We start from the raw sequence: 24,955 nt of genomic DNA on the forward strand, positions 1-24,955 counted from the left end.
TCCCAGTGATGATCCCAGTAATGATCCCAATAGTGATCCCCAAAATGATCCCAATAGTGATCCCAATAATGATCCAAAAAATTATTCCAATAATGATCCCAGTAGTGATCCCAATAATGATCCCAATAACGATCCCAGTACCGATCCCAGTACCGATCCCAATAATAATCCAGGTAATGATCCCAGTAACGATCCCAGTACCGATCCCAATAACGATCCCAGTACCGATCCCAATAACGATTCCAATAACGATCCCAGTACCGATCCCAGTACCGATCCCAATAACGATCCCAGTACCGATCCCAGTAACGATCCCAATAACGATCCCAATAACAATCCCAATAACGATCCCAGTAACGATCCCAGTACCGATCCCAGTACCGATCCCAGTAACGATCCCACTAACGATCCCAGTACCGATCCCAATAACGATCCCAGTACCGATCCCAGTACCGATCCCAATAACGATCCCAGTAATGATCCCAGTAACAATCCCAGTACCGATCCCAGTACCGATCCCAGTAACGATCCCAATACCGATCCCAGTCCTGATCCCAGTACCGATCCCAGTGCCGATCCCAATAACGATCCCAGTACCGATCCCAGTAACGATCCCAATAACGATCCCAGTACCGATCCCAGTACCGATCCCAGTAACAATCCCAGTACCGATCCCAATAACGATCCCAGTAACGATCCCAGTACCGATCCCAGTGCCGATCCCAGTACCGATCTCAATAACGATCCCAGTAACGATCCCAGTAACGATCCCAATAACGATCCCAGTACCGATCCCAGTACCGATCCCAATAACGATCCCAATAACGATCCCAGTACCGATCCCGGTACCGATCCCAGTACCGATCCCAGTACCGATCCCAGTAACGATCCCAGTACCGATCCCAGTACCGATCCCAGTACCCATCCCAGTACCGATCCCAGTACCGATCCCAGCACTGATCCCGGTTCCGATCCCAGTACCCATCCCAGCACTGATCCCGGTACCGATCCCAGTACCCATCCCAGTACCGATCCCAGTACCGATCCCAGTACCGATCCCGGTAACGATCCCAGTACCGATCCCAGTAACGATCCCAATGATCCCAGTACCCATCCCAGTACCCATCCCAGTACCGATCCCAGTACCGATCCCAGTACCGATCCCAATAACGATCCCAGTACCCATCCCAGTACCCATCCCAGTACCCATCCCAGTACCCATCCCAGTACCGATCCCAGTACCGATCCCAGTACCGATCCCAATAACGATCCCAGTACCGATCCCAGTACTCATCCCAGTACCCATCCCAGTACCGATCCCAGTACCGATCCCAGTAACGATCCCAATAACGATCCCAGTAATGATCCCAGTACCGATCCCAGTACCGATCCCAGTACCGATCCCAGTACCGATCCCAATAACGATCCCAGTACCGATCCCAGTACTCATCCCAGTACCCATCCCAGTACCGATCCCAGTACCGATCCCAGTACCGATCCCAGTGCCGATCCCAGTACCGATCCCAATAACGATCCCAGTACCCATCCCAGTACCGATCCCAGTACCGATCCCAGTACCCATCCCAGTAACGATCCCAGTAACGATCCCAATGATCCCAGTACCGATCCCAGTACCGATCCCAGTGCCGATCCCAGTACCCATCCCAGTACCGATCCCAGTAGCGCCCCTTTCCGAAGCCGTTCCCTGTGCCCTGTCCCCCCCGCCCGTGTCCCCGCGGTTGGGTTCTGCTCCCGTTGGCTGGCCGGGGTAGGACAGGGACCCCCAGGAATATTTTCCTTCCGCAGGCGTCCCCAGCCCGGCTCAGCTGGGACCCCCAGCTCTTTGGGGTCCCTCAGGGCCCTGCCAAGCTCCCGGCGTGGTCCTGGGCAGCATTTCCCGCTCCCACCGCGCGTTCTGCCGCTCTCACCGCCGCGTGCCCGTGGGAAAGGGGAATTCCTTGGAAGCCTTTTCCCTTGGGACATGGTCCGGGGTTTGTCTGCGAGTCCCTTGGGGTCGGGGCTGCGGCAGGGAGGGCCCCAGGGAGTTCAGTGGGGTTTGGTTTTCTCTGGAGCTGCTGGAGAGAGCCCAGAGGAGGCACGGAGCTGCTCCAGGGCTGGAGCCAGGCTGGGAGAGCTGGGGGTGCTCACCTGGAGAGGAGAAGGATCCAGGGAGAGCTGGGGGTGCTCCCCTGGAGAGGAGAATGATCCAGGGAGAGCTGGGAATGTTCACCTGGAGAGGAGAAGGATCCAGGGAGAGCTGGGGGTGCTCACCTGGAGAGGAGAAGGATCCAGGGAGAGCTGGGGGTGCTCACCTGGAGAGGAGAATGATCCAGGGAGAGCTGGGAATGATCACCTGGAGAGGAGAAGGATCCAGGGAGAGCTGGGAATGATCACCTGGAGAGGGGAAGGATCCAGGGAGAGCTGGGAATGATCACCTGGAGAGGGGAAGGATCCAGGGAGAGCTGGGAATGATCACCTGGAGAGGAGAAGGATCCTGGGAGAGCTGGGGGTGCTCACCTGGAGAGGAGAAGGATCCAGGGAGAGCTGGGGGTGCTCACCTGGAGAGGAGAAGGATCCAGGGAGAGCTGGGGGTGCTCACCTGGAGAGGAGAAGGATCCAGGGAGAGCTGGGGGTGCTCACCTGGAGAGGAGAAGGATCCTGGGAGAGCTGGGAATGATCACCTGGAGAGGAGAAGGATCCAGGGAGAGCTGGGGGTGCTCACCTGGAGAGGAGAAGGATCCAGGGAGAGCTGGGAATGATCACCTGGAGAGGAGAAGGATCCAGGGAGAGCTGGGGGTGCTCACCTGGAGAGGAGAAGGATCCAGGGAGAGCTGGGAATGATCACCTGGAGAGGAGAAGGATCCTGGGAGAGCTGGGAATGATCACCTGGAGAGGAGAAGGATCCTGGGAGAGCTGGGAATGATCACCTGGAGAGGAGAAGGATCCAGGGAGAGCTGGGAATGATCACCTGGAGAGGAGAAGGATCCAGGGAGAGCTGGGAATGATCACCTGGAGAGGAGAAGGATCCAGGGAGAGCTGGGAATGATCACCTGGAGAGGAGAAGGATCCAGGGAGAGCTGGGAATGTTCACCTGGAGAGGAGAAGGATCCAGGGAGAGCTGGGAATGATCACCTGGAGAGGAGAAGGATCCTGGGAGAGCTGGGAATGTTCACCTGGAGAGGAGAAGGATCCAGGGAGAGCTGGGGGTGCTCACCTGGAGAGGGGAAGGATCCAGGGAGAGCTGGGAATGATCACCTGGAGAGGAGAAGGATCCAGGGAGAGCTCCGAGCCCCTGTCAGAGCTCCAGGAGAGCTGGAGAGGGGCTGGGACAAGGGCTGGGTGTCTGAACCACTCAGTGTCTGTGCCGAACATGGAGATGCATTGGTAGAATCCAATAAATGATAACATTAAAAAATAATTATAATTTATAGATAATAAATGCAGGGCAAAACGTTGGTTTGAAATGTCCTCGTCCAGCAAGAGCTTTGCTACGGAAAGCTTGGGCTGTCAGCCCTGGCAGGGAGGATTAAATGCAATTATTGTGCGTAGGAGAAACTCGTCAGGTGAGTCCCTCTTGCAGAGCTGTGAAATCCGTAAGTGACAGAATATTCCCCTTGTCCCAGCCCAGCCCAGGCTGTTTGTAGCAGTTTTTGCTGTTTCCCCCAGATGAATGTGCAGAGAGGTTTTCCTGCTGTGCAGGAGGATTATTCCCTGCTGCAGGGGGAATTCCGGGCTGGAATTCTGGTTGGTGAGGAACCCCAGAGCTCGGCTCTCCCTGCTGGAAAACGCCAGAGCTGAGGCCTCAGAAAAACTCCTCTTCAGTACAGGCTGGCTGGTGGTTCTGCAGCAGAAACACAGAGAGCATCCCAAAAACGGTTTATATTTTAATTCTGGGCCCTAAAAGCCTGGGAGGAAGGAGCTTCAGATCAGGAGCTGCTGAGGGTGAGGATGAGGAGAGGGCCCCGAGAGCAGGAGCTGTGCGCACCAGCGCTGTGATCCCGCACCTCAAACCCTGCCTGGGTTTGGAAAACACAGGTGTGTGTCCAGGGAAAGCCAGAGCTTCCCTTGGGATGGAGAATGTAAACCCACTCCCTCAGAATTATTGTAATTCTGGAATTAAGGGGCTTTCAGGGAAAGATATGGGGATAGGAATAACAGTTCTTTGCTGGGAATATTCAAAATATAAGTGCAGTAGTACACAAAAGCAAGCAAAGGAAAAGCAAACGCTGCCGGAGTGAGCAGAGAGCTGTCCCGCTGCTGCTCAGGGTGCTGGGCCCAGCCCAGCCCAGCCTCCTGCAGTGACAGATGTGGTTCTGGCAGCAGGGATCCTGCAGCAGGGTGCAGTTTTCCTCTGCAGCTCCCGTGGTGCTGGGATGGCTCCGGGGCTCCTCTGGCAATCCCGTGCCCACGGGCTGTGCTGCTGTTCCCAGGGCCAGGTGTGATCCAGCCGGGAATGCCGGGCTCCTCCCCTGGCTGCAGCATCTCCCGGTGGGCTGATGGAATTGTCTGAGCCCTGCAGTGAGCCTGGATGGGCCAGGAACAGCAGAGATCCCCTGGAATGGTGAGGGATGGCTCCTGGAAGGGACAAACAAACACTGCCCCAGGGGTTTAACAGCTGCCCACTGACAGAAAATCCCCTGGAGTTATGAGATAAATAAAAAAGCTCACCTTTTTGACTGCTCTCAGCAGATTGGGGATAGAATACACGCTTTTGGTTCTGTGTTGCAGCCCAAGACAAACCCACAGGGGAAAGGCTGCAGAGGGATTTTGTTCCCAGCCAGGACTGGCCGTGTCCCAGTCTCTGGTGTTGCTGCAGCTCAGATCTGGTCGTATTGATAATGGGAGGATTTCTTATCTTCTTTTCTTCTTCGGGAAAGAAAATCTTCCTTTCTTTGGGATTGACCCACGGGAGTGGCAGTTTTGTGTTTGGACTGGATGTTTGTGATTCCTTATTTCTATTAAAGTCTCACCAGCCGTGAGCTCTAACTAACAAAATAGAAAACTGAGGTGAAGTGGAGCACCTCTCTCTCTACAAGACCTTTTCAAGGATAATCCATCCAATTCTGAAATGCCACCTAAATTATTTTTACTTTAAACCCAGTACCTTGGAGCCTGCAATGTGAACTTCACCAGTTACAGAAAACCACCCCAGGTGAAGGAGGACTTAGACAACACCCCAAATCCTCCAGATTGCTCCACATATTACTGAATACCAGACCCCAAATTCCAAGTTTCCCACCCTGTGATCTCACACACTTTATTGAAGCTCCACACCCACAACCCCGGCGCTGTCACTCATTTTTGGGAGCCTGTTCCACGCCCTCGGGTCCAATTCAGTGTTTTCCTGAGGGTCAGTGCCTGTTAGAACAGAAAGCCTGACATTGTCAGCCTGCAGAGTCCCAGCAGTGATAGACCTTTAATTACAGCCGTTAATTAGCGTTCTGAGAGCTTTGTGGTGTCCTCCAGGCCGATCCCAGTCCCCTGTGAGCCCTGGGACACAGCTCCGAGTGCGGCCCTGCGCCCATCCCTGCTCTGGGGGCACCCAGCAGCTCCAGGGAGCCCCAAATCCCGGGATGCAGCCGGGATCTCCTCGGGGTGCTGCTGTGGCAGGGCTGGAGCAGCGTGTGGTGCCCGGGGGCTGTGGGGAACGCTCCAAACCTGCGCTGGTTTGGCTTCTTGGGGAGCCCAGGGATCAGCCCTGGGGCAAGGAGGCTCCTGCTCCTGGGAATTTGGGGTGCGGGGCTGCAGTGTTCCCTGGAATGGTGAGCTGGGAGTGGTGCTGTAGCGTTACTGAAATTCTAAACTAAACTTTGAAGCTTCTTTTATTTACCCGCACGAGCTCTTCTTTTTAAGGCGCTTCAAAATCCTCTATTTATTTAAAGCTAGATTTGCATTTCCACCTCACGTCCGTGCAGATTTATGCGTTTTGGTTTCTCTAAGAGTTCCCATTCCATCCTCACTTTTTGGGGGGCTGTATGGATGTGGCCCGGGGCAGGGATTCACACCCCAAACAGCGCCGAGGGGGAGGAGGAGCGAGGAAATTCCTCTTCCACACGGGGAACGTCCCCAGGGTCACTCCCAGGTGACGGTGGCAGCGAAAGTTCCACTCTGGAGCTGGACCGGGAGCACCTGGCAGGATTTTCCTCCCTCCCCTGGGATTCCTGCTCCAAACCCTCGGGAATGCGGTTGGTGGAAGGGCGGGGAGGGTTTGCCCGGATTGTTCTTGCTGAAGTTGTTGGAGGGGTGTTTCTCTCCGGGGAGGGTTTGCCTGGATTGTTCTTGCTGAAGTTGTTAGAGGGGTGTTTCTCTCCGGGGAGGGTTTGCCCGGGTTGTTCTTGCTGAAGTTGTTAGAGGGGTGTTTCTCTCCGGGGAGGGTTTGCGTGGATTGTTCTTGCTGAAGTTGTTAGAGGGGTGTTTCTCTCCGGGGAGGGTTTGCCCAGATTGTTCTTGCTGAAGTTGTTACAGGGGTGTTTCTCTCCGGGGAGGGTTTGCCCGGATTGTTCTTGCTGAAGTTGTTGGAGGGGTGTTTCTCTCCGGGGAGGGTTTGCCTGGGTTGTTCTTGCTGAAGTTGTTAGAGGGGTGTTTCTCTCCGGGGAGGGTTTGCCCGGGTTGTTCTTGCTGAAGTTGTTAGAGGGGTGTTTCTCTCCAGGGAGGGTTTGCCCGGATTGTTCTTGCTGAAGTTGTTGGAGGGGTGTTTCTCTCCGGGGAGGGTTTGCCCAGATTGTTCTTGCTGAAGTTGTTGGAGGGGTGTTTCTCTCCGGGGAGGGTTTGCCCGGATTGTTCTTGCTGAAGTTGTTACAGGGGTGTTTCTCTCCGGGGAGGGTTTGCCCGGATTGTTCTTGCTGAAGTTGTTAGAGGGGTGTTTCTCTCCGGGGAGGGTTTGCCCGGATTGTTCTTGCTGAAGTTGTTAAAGGGGTGTTTCTCTCCTTTTTTTGGGCTGCGCTGCACCTGCAGAAGGTAAGACCAGACCCAGCGCTGCTCGTTGCCAGCTGCTCTCCTAACCCTGCCCTTCCCTAACGCCCAGCCTGCTCCCGCCCTGCTCCCTGGAGTAACCCCCGAGTAACCCCCGAGTAACCCCCGAGTAACCCCTGAGTAACGCTGCTGGGAACCCCGGGGCTTGGGAGCTCCTCCCTGCCTGCGTCCCTGTCCCTGCTGCCTGTGTGGGGCCGGGTTTGCATGTGGGGTTTGTGCTGCTTGTGTGGGGTGCTGCACGTTGGGGAGAGCGTAACCCGGCAAAGGAGCTGCTGCCCCTGACCCTGCTCCTGGCACCGCCAGCCCTGACCCAGGGAACCCCAGGGAAAATGGGGAATTGTCCCTGGGATGCAGCCCTGACCCATGGGAACCCCGGGGAAAATGGGGAATTGTCCCTGGCACCGCCAGCCCTGACCCAGGGAACCCGGGGGAAATGGGGAATTGTCCCTGGCACCGCCATCCCTGACCCAGGGAACCCCGGGGAAAATGGGGAATTGTCCCTGGGGTGCAGCCCTGACCCAGGGAACCCCGGGGAAAATGGGGAATCGTCCCTGGGGTGCAGCCCTGACCCAGGGAACCCCGGGGAAAATGGGGAATTGTCCCTGGGGTGCAGCCCTGACCCAGGGAACCCCGGGGAAAATGGGGAATTGTCCCTGGGGTGCAGCCCTGACCCAGGGAACCCCAGGGAAAATGGGGAATTGTCCCTGGGGTGCAGCCCTGACCCAGGGAACCCCGGGGAAAATGGGGAATTGTCCCTGGGGTGCAGCTCTGACCCAGGGAACCCCGGGGAAAATGGGGAATTGTCCCTGGGGTGCAGCCCTGACCCAGGGAACCCCGGGGAAAATGGGGAATTGTCCCTGGGGTGCAGCCCTGACCCAGGGAATCCAGAGGAAAAAGTGGGGAATTCTCCTTTGGGGTAAAGCTTTGACCTATGGGAAGCTCCAAAGGAAAAAGTGGGGAATTCTCCCTGGGGTAAAGCCCTGACCCATGGGAAGCTCCAAAGGAAAAAGTGGGGAATTGTCCCTGGGGTAAAGCCCTGACCCATGGGAAGCTCCAAAGGAAAAAGTGGGGAATTGTCCCTGGGGTGCAGCCCTGACCCATGGGAAGCTCCAGAGGAAAAAGCGGGGAATTCTCCCTGGGTAAAGCTTTGACCTATGGGAAGCTCCAAAGGAAAAAGTGGGGAATTCTCCCTGGGGTGCAGCCCTGACCCATGGGAAGCTCCAGAGGAAAAAGCGGGGAATTCTCCCTGGGTAAAGCTTTGACCCATGGGAAGCTCCAGGGGAAAAAGTGGGGAATTGTCCCTGGGGTGCAGCCCTGACCCAGGGAACCCGGGGGAAATGGGGAATTGTCCCTGGGGTAAAGCCCTGACCCATGGGAAGCTCCAGAGGAAAAAGTGGGGAATTGTCCCTGGGGTAAAGCCCTGACCCATGGGAAGCTCCAGAGGAAAAAGTGGGGAATTCTCCCTGGGTAAAGCCCTGACCCATGGGAAGCTCCAGGGGAAAAAGTGGGGAATTCTCCCTGGGCAGGGTTGTGCCTGTGGCAGCTGGATCAGGCAGTGAGGTGGGAGATGGTTCCTGGGCCGTGGCTTTGGAGCTTCCCTTGGCACTGGTGTGACATCCCTGGGGACAAGGCAGCGCATTCCCGTTCCTGTGCCTGCAGGGAAAGCTGCAGCCGGAGAGCAAAGTCACCTCGGGAGAGAGGGATCCCCGTGGGATGGGCTGGGAGAGGGCTGGGATGCATCCCAAAGACATCCCGAGGGAGCCGGAAGGGAAGGGGTTGGTCCCACTTTAGTTTGGGAATTGGGAAAGTCCCCTGGGTCCATCGGAGCAGGGCTGGTGGGAAGAGGGATTGCAGAGGGATTGCAGAGGGATTGCAGAGGGATTCCAGAGGGATTGCAGAGGGATTGCAGTGCTGGAATGGATGATCCAGAGGGATTCCAGAGGGATTCCAGAGGGATTGCAGTGCTGGAAGGGATGATCCAGAGGGATTCCAGAGGGATTCCAGAGGGATTGCAGTGCTGGAAGGGATGATCCAGAGGGATTCCAGAGGGATTGCAGAGGGATTGCAGAGGGATTGCAGTGCTGGAAGGGATGATCCAGAGGGATTGCAGAGGGATTGCAGCGCTGGAAGGGATGATCCAGAAGGATTGCAGTGGGGAAAGGATGATCCAGGGAGATTCCAGAGGCACTACAGTGGGGAAAGGATGATCCAGAGGGATTGCAGAGGGATTGCAGCGCTGGAAGGGATGATCCAGAGGGATTGCAGAGGGATTGCAGTGGGGAAAGGATGATCCAGAGGGATTGCAGTGGGGAATGGATGATCCAGAGGGATTGCAGTGCTGGAAGGGATGATCCAGAGGGATTGCAGTGGGGAAAGGATGATCCAGAGGGATTCCAGAGGGATTGCAGTGGGGAAAGGATGATCCAGAGGGATTGCAGTGGGGAAAGGATGATCCTGAGGGATTGCAGTGGGGAAAGGATGATCCTGAGGGATTGCAGTGGGGAAAGGATGATCCAGAGGGATTGCAGTGGGGAAAGGATGATCCAGAAGGATTGCAGTGGGGAAAGGATGATCCAGAGGGATTGCAGTGGGGAAAGGATGATCCAGAGGGATTGCAGTGGGGAAAGGATGATCCTGAGGGATTGCAGTGGGGAAAGGATGATCCAGAGGGATTGCAGTGGGGAATGGATGATCCAGAAGGATTGCAGTGGGGAAAGGATGATCCAGAGGGATTGCAGTGGGGAATGGATGATCCAGAGGGATTGCAGTGGGGAATGGATGATCCAGAGGGATTCCAGGGGGATTGCAGTGGGGAAAGGATGATCCAGAGGGATTGCAGTGGGGAAAGGATGATCCAGAAGGATTGCAGTGGGGAAAGGATGATCCAGAGGGATTGCAGTGGGGAATGGATGATCCAGAAGGATTGCAGTGCTGGAATGGATGATCCAGAGGGATTCCAGAGGGATTGCAGTGCTGGAAGGGATGATCCAGAGGGATTCCAGGGACATTGCAGTGGGCAAGGGATGATCCAGAGGGATTCCAGGGGGATTGCAGTGGGGAAAGGATGATCCAGAGGGATTCCAGAGGGGAAAGGATGATCCAGGATTGCAGTGGGGAATGGATGATCCAGAGGGATTGCAGCGCTGGAATGGATGATCCAGAGGGATTGCAGCGCTGGAAGGGATGATCCAGAGGGATTGCAGCGCTGGAAGGGATGATCCAGAGGGATTCCAGAGGGATTGCAGTGGGAGGAGGAATTCCAGGTGGATTGCAGTGGGGAAGGGATGATCTTGAGGGATCCCAGGGGGATTGATTGCAATGGGAGAAGGAGTATTCCAGAGGGATTCTAGGGGGAGAGGATGATCCAGAGGGATTCCAGGGACATTGCAGTGGGCAAGGGATGATCCAGAAGGATTGCAGTGGGGAAAGGATGATCCAGAGGGATTCCAGGGGGATTGCAGTGGGGAAAGGATGATCCAGAGGGATTCCAGAGGGGATTGCAGTGGGGAATGGATGATCCAGAGGGATTGCAGTGGGGAAAGGATGATCCAGAGGGATTCCAGAGGGGAAGGGGTGCTCCACAGAGATTACTCCGTGGGAAGGGATCCTGCACCTCCTTCCTCCCCTTCCCCAGCAGCTCCCGGAGCAGACACCTCACCACAACCTCCACTCTCCACTCAAAGCCCTTTTCCCTGCTCAGTTCCGTAGAAGCTCTGAATTTAACGTGGTGTTGAAAGCGTCCTGTAGAAATTTGGGAATCCTGGGAAGGTTTGTGTGGCTCAGAGCGAGGCCTTGGGCGGTTCAGGGACATCCTCAGCAGGGCAGGGCTGGGAACAGCAACTCCTCGTGCCTTGGGCTGGCCTCAGAGCTGCCTCTTCCCTGCAAACACCTCCAAAAAACTCTGCTTTAGCCCTTGGAAAAGCTTCCAGCCCTTCCAAGGAGTGAGGATTGTGCCTCTCCTGCCGGCACAGGGATTGTCACCTGCTGGAGATCCCCGTGGGAGCACTTTGCCAACTCGCTTAGGGAAAAAGGGTGGATGTGGGAGGTGGTCGTTTTCAGAATAGAATAAATATTTACAAGTTATCAAAACCCCACGTTCAGGCAAAAATGTAAAATAAAAAAAAAAAACCCCAAACAATTTATGTGAAATTCACGGGTTTGTAAATCCCAGAAATCCCTTAAATTGGTTATTTTTAGCTGGATTAGAGGGAAATCTTTACTAATCCACCACTTGCTGTGGCAGGCAGCACCGGCTTGATCCAAACCCCAATGTCCAGCCCGGCCTTGGGCACTGCCAGGGATCCAGGGGCAGCCACAGCTGTGCCAGGGCCTCAACACCCTGCCAGGGAACAATTCCTGCCCAAAATCCCATCCAAATCTCCCCTTTTCCAGCTCCAAGCCATTCCCTGTGTCCTGTCCCTCCAGCCCTTGTCCCCAGCCCCTCTCCAGCTCTCCTGGAGCCCCTTCAGACCCTGCAGGGGCTCGGAGCTCTCCCTGAGCCTCCTTTTCTCCAGGCTCAGCCCCTTCCCAGCTCCCTCAGCCTCTGCTGGGGCTCCATTCCCTTCCCAGCTCCCTCAGCCTCTCCTGGGGCTCCATTCCCTTTCCCAGCTCCCTCAGCCTCTGCTGGGGCTCCATTCCCTTTCCCAGCTCCGTTCCCTTCCCTGCACACGCTCCAGCCCCTGCAGGTCTCTCCTGTCAGGAGGGTTCCAGAGCTGCCCCAGCACTGGAGGTGCCCCAGCAGTGCCAGCACAGGGGACAGGCACTGCCCTGGCCCTGCTGTCACCCCAGAGATGGCACAGCCCAGGTGTCAGTGGCCTCCTGCCCACCTTTGGAAGGGCTTTGGAAGTGAGGAATTCCCCCTGAGGCTGTGACCCTGCTGTCCCCGTGTCCCTGTGTCCCTGTGTCCCTGTCCCCCTGTGTCCCCGTGTCCCTGTGTCCCCATGTCCCTGTGTCCCTGTCCCTGTGTCCCTGTCCCCCTGTGTCCCCGTGTCCCTGTGTCCCCGTGTCCCTATGTCCCTGTCCCTGTGTCCCCGTGTCCCTGTGTCCCCGTGTCCCTGTTCCCATGTCCCTGTGTCCCTGTGTCCCCATGTCCCTGTGTCCCTGTCCCTGTGTCCCTGTGTCCCCATGTCCCCGTGTCCCTGTGTCCCTGTGTCCCTGTGTCCCTGTCCCTGTGTCCCTGTCCCTGTCCCTGTGTCCCCGTGTCCCCGTGTCCCTGTGTCCCTGTTCCCATGTCCCTGTCCCTGTGTCCCCGTGTCCCTGTGTCCCTGTCCCCGTGTCCCTGTCCCTGTGTCCCCGTGTCCCCGTGTCCCTGTCCCCGTGTCCCTGTGTCCCTGTGTCCCTGTGTCCCCGTGTCCCCGTGTCCCTGTGTCCCCGTGTCCCTGTGTCCCTGTCCCTGTGTCCCTGTCCCCGTGTCCCTGTGTCCCTGTGTCCCTGTGTCCCTGTCCCTGTCCCTGTCCCTGTGTCCCCGTGTCCCTGTGTCCCCGTGTCCCCGTGTCCCTGTGTCCCTGTGTCCCCGTGTCCCCGTGTCCCTGTGTCCCCGTGTCCCCGTGTCCCTGTGTCCCCGTGTCCCTGTGTCCCTGTCCCTGTGTCCCTGTCCCCGTGTCCCCGTGTCCCTGTGTCCCTGTGTCCCTGTGTCCCTGTCCCTGTCCCTGTCCCTGTGTCCCCGTGTCCCTGTGTCCCCGTGTCCCCGTGTCCCTGTGTCCCTGTGTCCCCGTGTCCCCGTGTCCCTGTGTCCCCGTGTCCCCGTGTCCCTGTGTCCCCGTGTCCCTGTGTCCCTGTCCCTGTGTCCCTGTCCCCGTGTCCCTGTGTCCCTGTGTCCCTGTGTCCCTGTCCCTGTGTCCCTGTCCCCCCGTGTCCCTGTGTCCCTGTGTCCCTGTGTCCCTGTGTCCCTGTCCCTGTGTCCCCGTGTCCCCGTGTCCCCGTGTCCCTGTGTCCCTGTCCCTGTGTCCCTGTGTCCCTGTCCCTGTGTCCCTGTCCCTGTCCCTGTGTCCCTGTGTCCCCGTGTCCCTGTGTCCCCGTGTCCCTGTGTCCCTGTGTCCCTGTGTCCCTGTCCCTGTGTCCCCGTGTCCCTGTGTCCCTGTGTCCCTGTCCCTGTCCCCGTGTCCCCGTGTCCCTGTCCCCGTGTCCCTGTGTCCCTGTGTCCCTGTCCCTGTCCCCGTGTCCCCGTGTCCCTGTCCCCGTGTCCCTGTGTCCCTGTGTCCCCGTGTCCCTGTCCCCGTGTCCCCGTGTCCCTGTGTCCCTGTGTCCCCGTGTCCCCGTGTCCCTGTCCCCGTGTCCCTGTCCCTGTGTCCCTGTGTCCCCCTGTCCCCGTGTCCCCGTGTCCCCGTGTCCCCGTGTCCCTGTCCCTGTGTCCCCGTGTCCCTGTGTCCCTGTCCCTGTCCCTGTCCCTGTCCCTGTGTCCCTGTGTCCCCGTGTCCCTGTCCCTGTGTCCCCGTGTCCCCATGTCCCTGTCCCTGTGTCCCCGTGTCCCTGTCCCTGTGTCCCTGTGTCCCTGTGTCCCTGTGTCCCTGTGTCCCCGTGTCCCTGTGTGGGATTGCAGAGCTCTCCCCTTCCCCGGGGCGCAGTTTCACAATTCGTTCCCATTCTTTGCCCCACAACCCTTGTTCCACTACAGCATGGGTTCTTTTTGGGGGGGAAAAAACCCCCAAAACAAACAAAAAAAAACCCAAAAAACCCCAACCCCAACAAAAACAAAAACAAAAAAAACCCAACAAACAAACAAACAAACAAAAAAAAACAACACCACCAAAACAAAACAATAATTAAAAAAAAAAAACCCAAAAAAACCACACAACAACAACAACAAAACACAAAAAACCCCAACAAAAACAAAAAAACCCCAACAAACAAACAGAAAAAACACACCACCACCAAAACAAAACAAAACAATAATTAAAAAAAACCCCAAAACCAAAAACCCCCTCAGCACAACTTGGAATCCTTCTCTGCTCACCCCAAACCTGCGCTGAGGCTCAGCCAGAGCTTGGTTCCGTGTTCGTCAGGGGAGTCTTGGGGAGCCTGAAGGTTGTGGGGGTTTTTGTAGGATTCTGTAGGATTGCAGGCTGTGGGGTTTTGTGGGATTGCAGGCTGTGGGGTTTTGTGGGATTCTGTAGGATTCTGTAGGATTGCAGGCTGTGGGGTTTTGTGGGATTCTGTAGGATTGCAGGTTGTAGGGATTTTGTGGGATTCTGTAGGATTCTGTAGGATTGCAGGCTGTGGGATTTTGTGGGATTTTGTAGGATTCTGTAGGATTCTGTAGGATTGCAGGCTGTGGGGATTTTATAGGATTCTGTAGATTGCAGGCTGTGGGGTTTTGTAGGATTCTGTAGGATTGCAGGCTGTGGGGATTTTATAGGATTCTGTAGGATTGCAGGCTGTGGGATTCTGTAGGATTCTGTAGGATTGCAGGCTGTGGGGATTTTGTAGGATTTTGTAGGATTCTGTAGGATTCTGTAGGATTGCAGGCTGTGGGGATTTTATAGGATTCTGTAGGATTGCAGGCTGTGGGATTCTGTAGGATTCTGTAGGATTCTGTAGGATTCTGTAGGATTGCAGGCTGTGGGATTTTGTAGGATTCTGTAGGATTCTGTAGATTGCAGGCTGTGGGATTTTGTAGGATTTTGTAGGATTCTGTAGGATTGCAGGCTGGGGGATTTTGTGGGATTCTGTAGGATTGCAGGCTGTGGGATTTTGTAGGATTTTGTGGGATTCTGTAGGATTGCAGGCTGTGGGGTTTTGTAGGATTCTGTAGGATTGCAGGCTGTGGGATTTTGTAGGATTTTGTGGGATTCTGTAGGATTGCAGGCTTTGGGGTTTTGTAGGATTCTGTAGGATTGCAGGCTGTGGGATTCTGTAGGATTCTGTAGGATTGCAGGCTGTGGGATTCTGTAGGATTCTGTAGGATTGCAGGCTGTGGGGTTTTGTGGGATTCTGTAGGATTGCAGGCTGTGGGGTTTTGTGGGATTCTGTAGGATTGCAGGCTGTGGGATTTTGTGGGATTCTGTAGGATTGCAGGCTGTGGGATTCTGTAGGATTCTGTAGGATTGCAGGCTGTGGGATTCTGTAGGATTCTGTAGGATTGCAGGCTGTGGGATTCTGTAGGATTCTGTGGGATTTTGTAGGATTGCAGGCTGTGGGATTTCGTTTGCCTTTTCCCAGGACCGCAGCGTCCGTGGTGCGGCGCTCCGGGTGTACCCCAGGATCCGTTCCTTTTTTTCCCTCTGTGCTGAGGAGAAAAGCAGAGCGGGGCTCACAGGGCGTAACGACAGCTTTTATCAGCTCACGCTGAAAGAAGGGCGAAAACCAAACCTGAACTTTCCCAAACGCTTCTCCCTGTGAGCCGACAGCGTGAAAGAGCCAGACCTGTGATTCCCAGTCAGTTGTACCCCGTTAAAAACAACCTCCCGCCCGTTTTTGGGGAGAGCAGTGTCCCTGGCAGTCTCTCACTCAGTTGTACCCCGTTAAAAACAACCTCCCGCTCGTTTTTGGGGAGAGCAGTGTCCCTGGCAGTCTCTCACTCAGTTTTACCCGTTAAAAACAACCTCCCGCCCGTTTTTGGGGTGAGGAGTGTCCCTGGCAGTCTCTCACTCAGTTGTACCCGTTAAAAACAACCTCCCGCCCGTTTTTGGGGAGAGCAGTGTCCCTGGCAGTCTCTCACTCAGTTGTACCCGTTAAAAACAACCTCCCGCCCGTTTTTGGGGCGAGGAGTGTCCCTGGCAGTCTCTCACTCAGTTTCACCCCGTTAGAAACAACCTCCCGCCCGTTTTTGGGGAGAGCAGTGTCCCTGGCAGTCTCTCACTCAGTTGTACCCCGTTAAAAACAACCTCCCGCTCGTTTTTGGGGTGAGGAGTGTCCCTGGCAGTCTCTCACTCAGTTTCACCCCGTTAAAAACAACCTCCCGCTCGTTTTTGGGGTGAGGAGTGTCCCTGGCAGTCTCTCACTCCGTTTTACCCCGTTAAAAACAACCTCCCGCTCGGTTTTGGGGAGAGCAGTGTCCCTGGCAGTCTCTCACTCAGCTGTACCCCGTTAAAAACAACCTCCCGCCCGTTTTTGGGGTGAGCAGTGTCCCTGGCAGTCTCTCACTCAGCTGTACCCCGTTAAAAACAACCTCCCGCCCGTTTTTGGGGAGAGCAGTGTCCCTGGCAGTCTCTCACTCAGTTTCACCCCGTTAAAAACAACCTCAGCTCGTTTTTGGGGAGAGGAGCCTCTCTCATAGGGAATTTCCTAATTAACAACCCGGAGCAGGTCCCTGTCCCTGCGGGAGATGGGCGGGTCCTTGCAGAGTGACAGTGACACGGGTCCTTGCAGGGTGACAGTGACCTGGGTCCTTGCAGGGTGACCGTGACCTGGGTCCTTGCAGGGTGACGGTGACCTGGGTCCTTGCAGGGTGACGGTGACCTGGGTCCCTGCAGGGTGACGGTGACACGGGTCCTTGCAGGGTGACAGTGACCTGGGTCCTTGCAGGGTGACGGTGATCTGGGTCCTTGCAGGGTGACAGTGACACAGGTCCTTGCAGGGTGACAGTGACCTGTGTCCTTGCAGGGTGACAGTGACACAGGTCCTTGCAGGGTGACAGTGACACGGGTCCCTGCAGGGTGACAGTGACCCGGGTCCCTGCAGGGTGACAGTGACCTGGGTCCTTGCAGGGTGACGGTGACACGGGTCCTTGCAGGGTGACAGTGACACGGGTCCTTGCAGGGTGACGGTGACACGGGTCCCTGCAGGGTGACAGTGACACGGGTCCTGGCAGGGTGACGGTGATCTGGGTCCTTGCAGGGTGACAGTGACCTGGGTCCTTGCAGGGTGACGGTGACACGGGTCCTTGCAGGGTGACGGTGACCTGGGTCCTTGCAGGGTGACGGTGACCTGGGTCCCTGCAGGGTGACGGTGACACGGGTCCTTGCAGGGTGACGGTGACCTGGGTCCCTGCAGGGTGACGGTGACCTGGGTCCCTGCAGGGTGACAGTGACACGGGTCCTTGCAGGGTGACAGTGACCTGTGTCCTTGCAGGGTGACAGTGACACGGGTCCTTGCAGGGTGACAGTGACCTGGCTCCTTGCAGGGTGACAGTGACCTGGGTCCTTGCAGGGTGACAGTGACCTGGCTTCTTGCAGGGTGATGGTGACACGGGTCCTTGCAGGGTGACAGTGACACAGGTCCTTGCAGGGTGACAGTGACACGGGTCCCTGCAGGGTGACAGTGACACGGGTCCTTGCAGGGTGACAGTGACCTGGGTCCTTGCAGGGTGACGGTGACCTGGGTCCTGGCAGGGTGACAGTGACACGGGTCCTTGCAGGGTGACAGTGACCTGGGTCCTTGCAGGGTGACAGTGACCCGTGTCCCTGCGGGAGGTGAGCGGGTCCTTGCAGGGTGACAGTGACACGGGTCCTTGCAGGGTGACAGTGATCTGTGTCCTTGCAGGGTGACAGTGACACGGGTCCTTGCAGGGTGACAGTGACACGGGTCCTTGCAGGGTGACAGTGACCTGTGTCCCTGCAGGGTGACAGTGACACGGGTCCTTGCAGGGTGACAGTGACACGGGTCCTTGCAGGGTGACAGTGACCTGTGTCCCTGCAGGGTGACGGTGACACGGGTCCTTGCAGGGTGACAGTGACACGGGTCCCTGCAGGGTGACAGTGACACGGGTCCCTGCAGGGTGACGGTGACCTGGGTCCTTGCAGGGTGACGGTGACCTGGGTCATTGCAGGGTGACAGTGACACGGGTCCTTGCAGGGTGACAGTGACCTGGGTCCTTGCAGGGTGACAGTGACACGGGTCCTTGCAGGGTGACAGTGATCTGTGTCCTTGCAGGGTGACAGTGACACGGGTCCTTGCAGGGTGACAGTGACACGGGTCCTTGCAGGGTGACAGTGACCTGGGTCCTTGCAGGGTGATGGTGACACGGGTCCTTGCAGGGTGACAGTGACACGGGTCCTTGCAGGGTGACAGTGACACGCGTCTCTCTTTAATCCAAAGCTGAGCTCTGTTAACCTGGCACTCAAGGGCTGCTTCCCCTTCCCTTGCTTTTCGTGGCAGCTCCAACTGGAATTCCCTTGGGATTGGGGTGGGATGTGGGATCTGGGGCTCTGTGGGGCTGTGTGTCTCTGTGTGTCTCTGTGGGCCTGTGTGAGGCTGTGTGTCTCTGTGTGTCTCTGTGAGGCTCTGTGGGGCTCTGTGAGGCTGTGTGGGGCTCTGTGGGGCTCTGTGGGGCTGTATGTCTCTGTGGGGCTCTGTGGGTCTCTCTGTGTCTCTCTATGTCTCTTGGGGACTCTGTGGGGCCCTGTGGGGCTCCGTGTGTGTCTCTGTGGCTCTGTGAGGCTGTGTGGGGCTCTGTGTGTCTCTCTGGGTCTCTGTGTCTCTGTGTCTCTCCGTGTCTCTCCGGTTCTCTGTGGGGCCCTGTGGGGCTGTATGTGTCTCTGTCTCTCTCTGTCTCTCTCTGTCTCTCTCTGTCTCTCTCCGTGTCTCTCTGTGTCTCTCCGTGTCCCCATGTCTCTGTGGGGCTGTGTGTGTCTCTGTGTCCCTGTGTCTCTCCGTGTCTGTGTCTCTGTGTGTCTCCATGTCTCCGTGTCTCTCCGTGTCTCTCCGGTTCCCTCCGGCTCTCCGTGGCCCCGTGCTCTCCCCACGCTCTCCGCTCTCTCCCCGCTCTCTCCCCGCTCTCTCCCCGCTCTCTCCCCGCTCTCTCCCCGCTCTCTCCCCGCTCTCTCCCCGCTCTCTCCCCGCTCTCTCCCCGCTCTCTCCCCGCTCTCCACGCTCTCTCCCCACTCTCTCCACTCTCTCTGCCCACTCTCTCCGCTCTCTCCCCGCTCTCTCCGATCTCTCTCCCCGCTCTCTCCCCGCTCTCCCCGCTCTCCCCGCTCTCTCCCCACTCTCTCCCCGCTCTCTCCCCACTCTCTCCGCTCTCTCTGCCCACTCTCCTCGCTCCCCGCTCTCCCCGCTCTCTCCCCGCTCTCTCTCCAGTCTCTCCACTCTCTCCCCGCTCTCTCCCCGCGCTCTCCCGCTGACGCGCTCTCTCCGCAGCGGCACGTCGCCCCTGGCCTGCCTCAATGCCATGCTGCACACCAACTCCCGCGGCGAGGAGGGCATCTTCTACAAGGTCCCGGGCCGCATGGGCGTCTACACGCTCAAGGTGAGTGCCAGGGCCGGGGGAGCCGCTCCCTGAAGCGTGGGATCGGGACCCCAGAGCCCCCGAGGTTGGGAAATCCCCCGTGGGATCGGGATCCCAGAGCCCCCGAGGCTGGGAAATCCCCCGTGGGATCGGGATCCCCCGAGGTTGGGAAATCCCCAGTGGGATTGGGATCCCAGAGCCCCCGAGGCTGGGAAATCCCCAGTGGGATTGGGATCCCAGAGCCCCCGAGGCTGGGAAATCCCCCGTGGGATCGGGATCCCAGAGCCCCCGAGGCTGGGAAATCCCCCGAGGCTGGGAAATCCCCCGTGGGATCGGGATCCCAGAGCCCCCGAGGTTGGGAAATCCCCCGTGGGATCGGGATCCCAGAGCCCCCGAGGCTGGGAAATCCCCCGTGGGATCGGGATCCCAGAGCCCCCGAGGCTGGGAAATCCCCCGTGGGATCGGGATCCCAGAGCCCCCGAGGCTGGGAAATCCCCCGTGGGATCGGGATCCCAGAGCCCCCGAGGCTGGGAAATCCCCCGTGGGATCGGGATCCCAGAGCCCCCGAGGCTGGGAAATCCCCCGTGGGATTGGGATCCCCCGAGGTTGGGAAATCCCCCGTGGGATCGGGATCCCAGAGCCCCCGAGGCTGGGAAATCCCCCGTGGGATCGGGATCCCAGAGCCCCCGAGGTTGGGAAATCCCCGGTGGGATCGGGATCCCCCGAGGTTGGGAAATCCCCCGTGGGAGCGGGATCCCCCGAGGTTAGGAAATCCCCCGTGGGATCGGGATCCCCCGAGGTTGGGAAATCCCCCGTGGGACCGGGATCCCAAGCCGTGCTCCGCCCTCATCTCCTCCCCTCCCCGGTCCCTTCCCCTGCCCGCCCATTCCTGCAGGAGTTCCTCCTGCTGTCCGGTGATCCGGGATAATCCCGAAAGGAGAACGTTCCTCACCTCCACATCCCTCCCTTCTGGGCCGTGGGAGTGCGGCTGCTCCTCTCTGCCCACACCGATGGTGGTAATTAATGTCCCAGAAATGAAAAAGTAATTAAAATGTTAACGGAACTCCAGCCCTCAGAGGGTGACTCCGGTGCTCTCAGCTTGTACCCAGAGGTGGAGAATCACCTTGTCCTCAGTGTCAGTCAGAGAGGGAACGATGGGGAATTGTCTGATTGGCACCTTTAAAAATCAGCTGTATTTTGAATACTGGGAGGACGCTGGCTCACACCGTTCCTCCTTTGGAATTGTCTCTGGAGCCCATCCAGTGCCACCTCCCGCTGTGCCAGGCTGCTCCAGCCCGGCCTTGGGCACTGCCAGGGATCCAGGGGCAGCCACAGCTGTGCCAGGGCCTCAACACCCTGCCAGGGAACAATTCCTGCCCCAAATCCCACCCAAATCTCCCCTTTTCCAGCTCCAAGCCATTCCCTGTGTCCTGTCCCTCCAGCCCTTGTCCCCAGCCCCTCTCCAGCTCTCCTGGAGCCCCTTCAGACCCTGCCAGCGCCTCCAAGATCTCCCCGAGCTCCGTTTGTTCCTTTGATCCCCTGGATCTGCATCCCACAGGATTTGTGGGCTCAGAGTCAGAAGCCAGCCCGGAGCCATCCCAGCCAGCAGCGTCTTGGGATCCCAGGATCCCAGCGTGGTTTGGGTGGGAAGGGACCCCAAAACTCATCCAGTGCCACCCCTGCCATGGCAGGGACACCTCCCGCTGTGCCAGGCTGCTCCAAGCCGGCCTTGGGCACTGCCAGGGATCCAGGGGCAGCCACAGCTGTGCCAGGGCCTCAACACCCTGCCAGGGAACAATTCCTGCCCCAAATCCCAGACCCAAATCCCCTTTGGAGCCGTTCCCTGTGTCCCGTCCATCCATCCCCTGTGTGTGAGCTGGTGACCGGGGATGGGGAATTCATGGAAGGGCAGCTGAGGAGGTGACAATGGGGACAGAATCCAGGACGTGCCGCCCACATTCGGCGTTTTGGGGGGGCTCACGGGAGGATTCGGGGCGCTCCCCAGCCGGTGCTCGGCGAACAAAACCCGTCGGCGTCTCGGGGTCTGTCCGCGGGTCTGTCCCCGGGCGTGACGGCGGCGCGGCTCTGTCGTGTCCCCCGGCAGAAGGACATCCCCGACGGGCTGAAGGAGCTGTCGGAGGGCTCCGAGGAGAGCAGCGACGCGCACTCGGACTCGCAGAGCTCGGAGCGCAGCAGCTCCAGCAGCGACGGCTGCGCCAAGGACGGCAGGAAGAGCCGGTGGAAGAGGAAAGGTGAGTTCCCCCGCGCGGGGAGGAGGTCTAACCCGCCTGGGGAAGGGTCTGTGCCCAGCGTCTCCGGCCTCAGAGCGATCCCGGCTGGGCTGGGCTGTGTCCCGAGGTGGGTAATTGTAATGAATTCATGACCTTAGCCCAGGTCACCTCTGCAGAAAGCATAAACCTGGGAGCGTGGGGTGGGGAGATGGAAATTAGGGTGTGGGGGGGGTTTTATCTTCTTTTAAACGCTCGAGAGTTGCAGTTTTGTGTTCAGACTCGGATGTTTGTTAATTTTTATCTGTCACGGTCTCACAAGTTGTGAGTTCTGGCTAGCAAAGTGAGAATTGGCTCTGATTCTTCCCAAGGTCTTTTAAGCGCTAATGAACCAATTATGAGATGACACCTAAATTATTGTTACTTTCGACCCAATAACCAAACACCCTGTGTTCTTTTCCACGTTTGGGCCTGCATGCAGAGGGGTTTTGAGAACTTCCTGTGCCTTGATTTCCCACCAGGAAAGCGCAAAATGGTCCAAAAATCCTGAGAAGTTAAACCTGACTCCAAATCCGTCCTTTGACAGGAAAGGCTGTAGACAGTCCGGCTGAAATATTTTCATTTCTAACGAATCCCTTCAAAATACTTGGTCAATAGGGTTGAAATATTTTCATTTTTAACAAATCCTCTCGAAATGTTTGGTCAATGAGGGGAATTCTGGCTAATTTTCCTGTATTTCCAAAGCTACAATACTAGGTAGAAGTGAGGTAATTTATGTGTATTCTAGAGAGATCTTTGTGTAGAAACATGTGCAGAGATTTGATATAAAAGTTTTATATATCACAATAACCAAGGGCTGCAAAGGCAGGGGGATCCCAGGTGAGAAGGAAGGAAAATCCTACCCTGAAGAAGCTGCCAGAAGTACCCAAAACACGACAATGTGGAAGTATAAATGCAAAAAAGGGGAATTGCTCCTCTCCAAGGTGTGGCACTGATGGCTTTTCCTGGAATGGCATTTTGGCTTTTCCCATAAAATCTGCTTTTGGGGATGTTAACGCTCTGGAGGGGGTGAGCATCCAGTGATGAGCGAATGAGAAATGATGAAGAAATCAGCAGAGTGCTCAGTGTGAGCGTGTCCCTGTGTCCTGTGAGCAGCTCTGGAGGATTGATGAACGCCCCACGTTCACTCCCTCCCTCCAAGGAATTCCCTGCTGCTCCTGGGATTCTCCTGCAGATCCGTCTTGGAATTCTGTGTGCAACAAAGCAGGAGTGGCTGCTCTGGTTTCTGGAGCTGCACATCACCTCCCTCCCTCCCCTGGGACTTGGTTGTCTCCGTGAGTTTCCTCTCCAGTTCCCTGAGCTGTGATGGACCTTCCTGAGCCACGGGACAACATTCCACGTGGATTTACCCCAGTGAGGGCTGAGATGTTCCAGCAGAGGCTGGGAACGATCGATCATCTGTGTCCAGCTCTGGGCTCTGCTGACAGGAGAGACCTGGAGGGGCTGGAGCGTGTCCAGGGCAGGGAATGGAGCTGGGAAAGGGAATGGAGCCCCAGCAGAGGCTGAGGGAGCTGGGAAAGGGAATGGAGCCCCAGCAGAGGCTGAGGGAGCTGGGAAAGGGAATGGAGCCCCAGCAGAGGCTGAGGGAGCTGGGACAGGGAATGGAGCCCCAGCAGAGGCTGAGGGAGCTGGGAAGGGGCTGAGCCTGGAGAAAAGGAGGCTCAGTGGGACCCTGTGGCTCTGCACAAGTCCCTGACAGGAGGGGACAGCCAGGGGGGGTCGGGCTGTGCTCCCAGGGAACAGGGACAGGACACGGGGAAATGGCCTCAGGCTGGGCCAGGCCAGGCTCAGCTCGGACAGCAGCAGGAATTTCCCCATGGAAAGGGGGCTCAGGCCTTGGCAGTGCCCAGGGAGCTTTGCAGTGCCCAGCCCTGGAGGTGTCACCTGGAGGTGGCACTCAGAGCTCTTGGGGACAATTTGGGAATCAAGCACAGCTGGGACTCCATGACCATGGAGGGATTTTCCAGCCTCGGTGATCCTGGGAATCTGTAAAGTCCAAACAATCTCCGCCCGAAGCGTTTTTAAACTCAGATCTCTGTGCATGAGCTTCTTCAGGCACTCAGTGATATTTTGGGGTAATTTTCACCAAACTGGAGCCCCCAGTTCTCTGTACTGGGCAGCTGCAGGCCTGCAGTGGATATAAAGTGAAAGAGTTGTGCTGGAAGTGCCCAAGGCCAGGCTGGACAGGGCTTGGAGCCACCTGGGACAGTGGAAAGTGTCCCTGGCCGTGGCTGGGGGTGGCACTGGATGAGCTTTGAGGTCCCTCCATCCCAAACCAGTCTGGGATTCTCTCAAGTCTGCAGGGAAGATTTTCCTTCATTTTGGGTATTTCATTTCCTTCATGCATCTGGAAGGGTTCTTTCCCTTTCCTCCAGCAAACACTGCAGCTTCATCATCTTGCTACATCCAAAGAAAAGAACATTTAATGTGCAGAAAGTTGCCCTGAGGAGCGGAACTGAAGCAGAAAACGGGCTCAGCTCCTTCCCAGCCGTGGTTCATCGGCCTGTCCTGCACTCAGCGATACTGGAAGTGGAAATGAGGGAATGTGCAGCCCCAGCAGTGGCTCTGGAGCACCAGGAGAGGCAGCACTGGAGCTGACAGAGCTCCTCCAGCTTCCCCTGAGCCTTTTCCTGCTGGTTTCATTTTCCCTCGCTCCATCCCTCCGCTCCGCTTTAACCAGCCGGGCGCGACGTTCCAGCGAGGAGGATTCCCCCGGAGCTGTGGAGCATCAGCCCTGCAGCACAGCGCTCCTCCAAGGCCTGCTTCCCGGGACCTGGGACGCACAAAAACCCTCCTTCCTCCCCGGCAAAACCCCGAATCTCGGGGTCGAACCGCAGGATCTCCCAGCCGCAGCCGGAGCTGTCCCGCGGCACCCGCCGAGGGCGGGCCGGGCGTCCCCCAGGCTCTGGGATCCGGCCCATGGCGAGGGTCTGGTGGGGAGCAGAGCTCCGAAGGAGCACGGTTGTTTCCTGCAGGGCCTGGGGAGCAGAGCTGGGTGGCGAGAGGAGGGAGCAAGGCAGAGCGGGGCAGGCAGGAGCTGCCCCGAGCCCGCCGTGACAGCGGGGCCGTGCTCATCCCCAATAGAACAGGAAGCGTGTCCCGATAACGTCGGCAGCCGCTTCCTTATATGTGCAAAAAAACAAAGCCTTCTGGCAGCACAGAGCAACACTTGGATTTTGGGAGGGAGGACAGAGCCTCTGCAGAGCCACATGGGCCCCGGGAGGGGCCGGAGCAGCAGGAATGTTCACGGAGCCGCTCCGGGCAGTGCCCCGTGCAGGTAAGGGCAGAGCTCGTGGCAGAGTTCTCCTGGCAGGGCCTTTTGGGGCCTCTCGGTGGCCATCAGGGTGAGACAGAGCCCCTGGCTCGGGCCTGCAAGTGAGGCAGCTGCTCGGCCTCGTGGCTGGAGTTTGGTGATGGAAAGAGCTTTTTTCGGGCTTCAGGGCTCGTGGAAACGCCTCAGTTCACCACGGGCAGGTCCAGGTTGGGCACTGGGAACGGTCCCTTCGTGGAAAAGGTGCTCACAGCTGCCCAGGGAGGTTTGGAGTGCCCGTCCCTGCGGGGATTTAAAGCCCTGTGCGTGTGGCACTTGAGG

At 57.5% G+C, this 24,955-nt stretch overlaps 1 protein-coding gene across 1 annotated transcript in view; it reads left to right on the forward strand.

Moving 5' to 3' along the window:
- Positions 1-24,955, forward strand: part of LOC120750061 (putative Polycomb group protein ASXL2) — a 59,702-nt gene that overhangs the window by 33,910 nt on the left and 837 nt on the right. The window contains exons 3-4 of the mRNA XM_058419698.1: positions 18,988-19,096; positions 21,180-21,327. Of these exons, the coding sequence (XP_058275681.1) occupies positions 18,988-19,096; positions 21,180-21,327 (257 nt within the window). The remainder of the gene's footprint in view (positions 1-18,987; positions 19,097-21,179; positions 21,328-24,955) is intronic.

Source organism: Hirundo rustica, chromosome 3, assembly GCF_015227805.2.
Source record: "Hirundo rustica isolate bHirRus1 chromosome 3, bHirRus1.pri.v3, whole genome shotgun sequence".
NCBI lineage: Eukaryota > Metazoa > Chordata > Aves > Passeriformes > Hirundinidae > Hirundo > Hirundo rustica.